This window comes from Colossoma macropomum, unplaced genomic scaffold (genome assembly GCF_904425465.1).
Source record: "Colossoma macropomum unplaced genomic scaffold, Colossoma_macropomum, whole genome shotgun sequence".
Lineage (NCBI taxonomy): Eukaryota > Metazoa > Chordata > Actinopteri > Characiformes > Serrasalmidae > Colossoma > Colossoma macropomum.
In genome coordinates, this window is record NW_023494796.1 from 14,608,443 (window position 1) to 14,615,326 (window position 6,884).

The 6,884-nt window shown below is 41.1% G+C and overlaps 1 protein-coding gene across 1 annotated transcript in view; it reads left to right on the forward strand.

The window, feature by feature from the left end:
* Nucleotides 1-2,007: 2,007 nt before the first annotated feature.
* Nucleotides 2,008-6,884, forward strand: part of LOC118816803 (C-type lectin domain family 4 member F-like) — a 31,382-nt gene continuing 26,505 nt past the window's right edge. Inside the window, exons 1-2 of the mRNA XM_036583398.1 lie at nucleotides 2,008-2,258; nucleotides 6,502-6,882. Of these exons, the coding sequence (XP_036439291.1) occupies nucleotides 2,087-2,258; nucleotides 6,502-6,882 (553 nt within the window). The 5' untranslated portion in view covers nucleotides 2,008-2,086. The remainder of the gene's footprint in view (nucleotides 2,259-6,501; nucleotides 6,883-6,884) is intronic.

Sequence of the window (6,884 nt, forward strand, 5' to 3'; positions counted from 1 at the left end):
GTGACTGCCGGGCAAGGCTTGCGTCTAGAGCATCAGCATAGGCAGAGAGAAGTCCCCAACCATCATAAAGGGATAAGATCCAAGAATTCAGCAGAGATCCTCCTCACAGGTCTGAAATGTGGACAGGTGGCTTTTTAGCATAAAGGCATACAGAAATATAAGAGTTTTAAACACACGAGACGAGACTAGACAATAACTGCTGGGAAAGGTTAAACAAAACACAGGTGGGCAGAGCTAGGAAAACAAGACTGGATTGAATATAGAAAGGGGCCATGTTGCACTGTTAGCGTTAGCATTAGCTCATGTACTGATTTAACCCACAGTAGCTAAAGTAAAGATGCTGTTCTGTCTGCTTCCTTTTTGCTACTAAGTTTGCTGTACAGACCTGCTTGATAGGTGACTGACAAAGTAATGTTACAGCAGAAATGATTCTCAGTGGTCACCATTAAGAACTTAAACTGTATCTAAAGAATTTAATTGAGTGGTCTATTTTTGGTTCATTGTCAGCTAGCTAAATTCTTTTATTTGAAATGCTGACCTGGAGGAGCTCCCTTTCTTGAAGCAACCGGTAACCCTCCTTAGGAACTGTGAATCCTAAAGAGGCTGCAGCCTTCATATATTCTCCCCAACCGTGACCTGAGACTGAAATCCAGGGTTTCAACTCTGGAGCAGTAATGCTAGCTTGTTCCCTTTAAAGAACATATTTTGAGGCTTTTTGGTGCAGCTCAAGCTTGAATCTCTTTAATGGGGTGATGTTGGGGCAGGGGGGTGTACGGGGGGGGGTACAGGCCTACCAAAAAATATATTTCCACTCATTCACAGAAAGTGTGTTTAAGCCACTGTTATAACGTTCTATAAATGGAAATGAAGTTTTAAATTTGACATAAGTGTTAAAACATTTTATGCTGATGTGAATCTGAGTTGTGAAAAGGGGGGCATGTGTCTATTAAAAAAAGCAATAAATAAAAACTCTATGGTAAAACCCACTAGCACCTCACAACCCGGGATGTATTGGAGGTCTTCAGTTTAGGAGTTCTCCATAATTAGAGATTTTCAGCTTAAATGTGAACAGAAGGAACTGTTATTTAGCTAGAACCCTGTAGTTGTCCCTTTACACTGAAGTAGTTTGGGTTATATTGTATGCATACACACAGGAGCAGGAAGCTAGTCACTAACAGCAGCTTGAACAGGAAGAGGCCAGCTAACCCTGTTGACAGTTAAATGATGTCAAGCCAGCAGACGCAGCATGGGGGAGGGGCTGTTACATAGTCAAATTAACATCTCACGTGATGTTCCTCTGCTCATGAAGTCATGTGACTGTCAGAAACTCCAAGCTTCTTCTATGCTTATCACAGTGTCACATCTACAGCGGCTCTCAGACCTCAGTGTAACTCACTATTTTAAATGCTGACTAGAGCAGAGCTGTTCTGCCATAATGCCATTGCAAGTAGAAATGTTGCACACGCTCAATAAGACTATTGCAAACAAGCTCTATCCATGCTTACATTCTAGAGCTGGGAAGTAAAAAAGATGTTTAGGTTCCTAAGAAGATCTAAATGTTGCAAAGCCTTTTCATAAATATATTCAGAATTAGCTATGAAGCTGAATCTACAATTGATTCCGAATATATTTATAAACAATATTTTGTTTTGGATCTGAGCTTGGTGAGCCCTGAGAACTACTGAGCTACTAAACAACCCACAGCAGCCTATAGTATACTTTTAGAATGTGCCCTTAGCAAAGTGTTGAATTCCAAATCATTACATATTTGTCTCAAAGTGCTGAATTCACCTATAAGTGGGACAAAAAAGGGCATTTAAAGTGATAGTAGAGTGAAGGCATTTGGGACTATATATTCAAAATAATTTAAGTGCTTTCAGGGGACAGCAACAACATGTAAGAGAGTACATGAAGTCTGCACTCTGCTCTTTTCACACTTTGACCCAAAGAAGCTACTACAGCTTTGTCATTTCCTGAACTGAGAGCAGACTAATAGGAATGTGCATATGAAGTGCAGATGATTAGTAGTGTTTTCAGACAGAGACACAGTAATTCAGCCTTTTACTGAGTCTTTTACAGATTAGAGATGTCTCAGAATATTTACGATGATGTGATCAGCATTGAAGAGCTGAACAGAGGACAGCGAGCCGTGATGATGGTGGCTATTTATGAGGGTGCAGACACTGTTAGACGCCATGACCCCAACACAGAGATGGAGGACACCAACAGCAAGAGGAAACCAGAAATTCACAACACAGGTACTGGAAAGTTTTGCAGTTTTTCTCTGCGTAATGAAGTCATTGATCACTCACGACCCCATGTAGTATTCACTTAATGTGCACTGAGTTAGTGACACTACTGTTATCTCCAGTCAGTACAAGCTGTTAGGAGTAACATTTCATTCTGCAGCAGTTGGGAGTTGACTGATGGCCTGTCTCAGTTCTGCTTTTCTGAATTGCAAGTGTGCTTATATGCATCAGCAGGTCAGTCTAGCACTCACAGTCTTTAATTATGCATTTCTGACAGTAAGTGAACATTCTCTACAGAGACCACACCTTTGCACATTTGTTATGAATATAAATGTTCCAACATTTCCCATAACTTTTGTACAGGCCATATTTTATGCAGAGGGGAACCCTTAGGGCAAGAGTGCTTAGTGTCTTCATCCTGGAGATTTACCACCCTGCAGAGTTCAGCTCCAAGCCTAATTTAACACACCGGCTCCGTGTTCCATGTCATGAAGGCCTTCAGGGGTATCTGAACATTAGAGTTGTGCTGGATCTCATATCTCCAATGTGGTAGGTCTCCAGGACCAGGATTGGGCACCCCTGCCTCAGGCCTTCGCACGGGGTGTGAGCAACACGTAAAGTCTTGCTTTTCATTTCGGCGCCCATGTTAAGTGGTCAGCGCTTTCCAACAGGCTGCATGTGCGCAGAGCTGTGGTGTTGAGAGAAAGGACCTAGGGCAGATTGTTTTCCATGCATGTCACGCGGCTAAATACATGGAAATAAGCCATAAATATCACTAAAAATTAAACAGAAAACCACATGAAAACTTTTATTATATCCATGACGAAATACTAGTTAAACATTCCGTGCTGCAGACAGATTTCCCAGTTGATCTACAGGCCTAAAACTTTTGCCTAATCACAAGTCAGAATACTGTCCAGGATAAACAGATATACCGTGTACATTTATAAATGATATTTTTATGGAGCAGAGTGACCATTTATCCATCTGGAAAAAGGAATGTCTGTATATCTTTCTCGCTGCTCCACTCCACAGCTCAAATGCTGTATGTATGAAAGGTTAGCGTGTTCCAGCTGTAGCGCTCGCGCTGCCGCTTCACTCAGCAAAACAGCAAAAATAACCGCTCTGTGGTTTAATTCCTGCTTTGTGTTTAAATTGTAAATAAATGGTGTTCGGTGAAATTTGTCACAGTGAGCCTCATGACCATGACTGCTGTGTTATTTCAGCAGAGGATAACGTGTTTGTGATTAGACTGTGGCAGATATTGGATATGTGCAGGACTGCGCGGGCGGGTGCGCAAAAAATCATTGCGATTGCGGGTGGGATTAGGAGATATGATTCCTATTTTCTACGGGAACTGGATGAAATCTCACAGGAGCGGGACTGAAAAAACAGTCCTGCGCAGGCCTCTACTGCCATGCTCTTGTAGTATGTGCAGAATATTTCTTGGTGTTGTCATGTTTAAATAAACATTGGTGTCCCTGAAAAACAGTCCGTTAACATATGGCTTTAGCTGTGCACAGTACAGTCTTAATGTGTATTGTGGATGTTGCGATGAACAATGTTTACTGACAAAGGTCAAAGTATTTCCGAGCTCATGTGGTGATGTCCATCACAGAAACATGACTTTTAATGCAGTGCTGTCTGAGGGGTCTGGCATTTATTTCAAGTCAGACAAGACCAGGCTCCTATCTCTTTTAAAGGGGAGAAACCAAAAATCCCAAACTACAAGCCTCATTAATGTTTCAAATGAAGTGAACACCACTGGTCACTGGTCACTCTTGTGTACAAGAACTCTCCACATTACCCAAACTAAAAGCTTTGGCTCCGTCAAGTCTGCGCTAAGAGCCATAAACAGGATTAAGTTATCCTGTCTAACAAGCTTTACAGTTTAAAAGGAAGTTACCCTGGGACCAAGCATGGACACCGTGGGAGGTTATCAACCTTCTGTCCCAAAAGGTACCCCAGGCATTAATCCATGCCTGGAATCCAGCTACAGAGTATTACCAAGATTCTTAACTAAACTTTTGAATTACAGGAAATCAAGTTTCTAAAGTGTGCATCCTCCAAATTGCCACCATTCAACAGGGTTCATTTCAAGAAGTCTTGAGACCCCAAAATGAGGTGTTATGAGAATCTATAAAAGAGTTAGCCCTTTTTTATTTTATTTTATTAACAATTTAGGTAGCCACAGCACCCCCAATTGGTGAGAATGAGACACAACATACCGCCGCCGTAAGGATATTTGCTTATGAAGAAAAGAACCCAAGAAAACTTGTTGCGTTGTCTGCTTGATTATCAAAAATTATATAATCTGTAAGCAATACTACTTTTCTTATTGGTCTTATTGTTATGTGTGTTACTTAAAACCTGTATCTTTTCTCCCATTAAAGGCTCAGAATACGTAGTGGATAGCTTTGATAACAGACTGACGCAACCATTTCATTCTAGTGGGTTTGGACCATTGACAAATATGCATCCTGAATGTGGTTTTCTTTTCTTTTCTTTCTTTTGTTTTTTTTTTCCTTTCATTGTTGATTTTTATTTCTTCATACATCAGGTAACGACCCTGTTTGAATGTATTCATAACCCAGATATTACCCAGATATTACAGTCAAATGTTACCTGTGTCTTTTAACATATGTTGTGTATCAGGTAGCAAGGGTTAAACTGTCTCTTATGAAACATACATGAATATCCTAGTTGTTCATTCCTTGGTTTTGAAAGTTAAACTGATTTTATGTTAGAATAATGTTTCTTTTCCTTTGTTTTAAAACTAACCGACACAAAGAAGGCAGTAGTTCTGGGGGAAGGCGCTCATAAATTATGCACCACTAATCAGAAGTTAGAAAAAAGGAATAGCTAATTAAACATATCAGCACTCTGGCTCCGCCTCCAAAGGGTAGGGCCTACAGCTGAACGAAACCTGAGTGCTCAGCAATTTTTGAGGGAGTTCTGTGTTCTTAACAAAATGATAGCTGATCTCTAAGTTTGTGCCGGCCTTGGTCAGAAAGACAGGTCAGAAGTATTAGAACGCTAAAATTTCAGATCAGAAACCTTTGTTTGTTTTTGTAACTTGTCTGTCCATTTGTACACTTTAAGTTTAAATCAACCTTAGAGAAGAAAGGTCAATGATTTCTCATCTGGCCAGGGAGAAGTTATTCACATTTTCAACTCTGCCAAAGAGAGGTAGTAAGTTGAATTAGTATCACCAGCCTGAGCAGTTCTGACGCCACATAGACTCAGCATCACACCCAGAGCCACGCCCTAATCTGTAAGCAGATTGACCATCAAAAGGCTGCCCAAGCTCCATCCTCAAGCAGCCACGAGACGCCTCTGCCCAGTCACTGACTGAAACGGTGGCCGACGCAGCCTCCATCACCAGTGAGGAGATAAACCAAAACGTGAGCTCCAGCCTTTGAGCCGGTCCTCAGACGACCCCTCCTGAAGTCAGCTCCCTCGACTCCAACGTGAGCTGCCTCCTTCAATTTGCAGTCAGGGCTCTGGCACTGATTTATTTAATAAGAAAACTCTTCATAGATATATCCACATATATAGTTATTCCCATCCATACTTAGGTTAATTCTCTAGAGGCTCTTTCACACCTAAGCTTTGAGCTGCTTCCCAAGAACCACACTGCCTCATACAATTTAGGTGTGAATCACTTTACTTTCAGCTGTTTGTTTCTTTTGACTTTTATTTTTATTTATTTTCTGTTGTTTATCCTTGAAAGTAGTCCAAATGTAGTTTTGACATGTAGCCAATAAATTCCCTTTTATTGAAGTATCCTCGGTGCAAGCGTCTCTCTCTCTTGTCCTCGTCTGTAGACTTCAAATAAATCTGGGTTACCCTAAATCCTTGTCTAAGTTTCTAGCAATAATAAATAAATTGCAAAACCCACTACCCAAAAAAATATGTGAAATTACTGGTTAACTAAGACAAAAACGGCATGAAGAGTTTGTAACGTTTGGCTCAAATAACGCACAAAACGTTTTTTCAGGCTGTTCTAGATACTGCACTTATTTAGATCTCTAAATGCTGAGTTGAGCTTTGTGAGATTTCCTATGTATTTTACAACCAGTTAAAAGAATGGTCTAAACTGGTCTAAGCTGATTTATGCTGGTCAAGTACTGGTCTGGTGTTTGTTTAGCTGTTCTCAGTGGTCTGAGTCTACTTTAAATGCTGAAATGGGTTAAGTGTTAATACTCCCATAAACTAAAGCACACATGCTTTTGTGTTTATTTCCCACTAGGAGGAGACACTGCAGAGAGCAGATGCAGCAGACTGGCTGCAGTGTGTCTGGGGCTGCTGTGTGTTCTCCTGCTGGCAGCCATCACAGTGCTGTGGATGAAGTTCATCAACGTGACTATAGAGAGAGACCAGTTACAGACCAGTAACACCAACCTGACTATAGAGAGAGACCAGTTAAAGACCAGTAACACCAACCTGACTATAGAGAGAGACCAGTTAAAGACCAGTAACACCAACCTGACTACAGAAAGAGACCAGTTGAAGACCAGTTACACCAACCTGACTACAGAGAGAGACCAGTTAAAGACCAGTAACACCAACCTGACTACAGAGAGAGACCACTTACAGACCAGTTATACCAACCTGATACAGAGAGAGACCAGT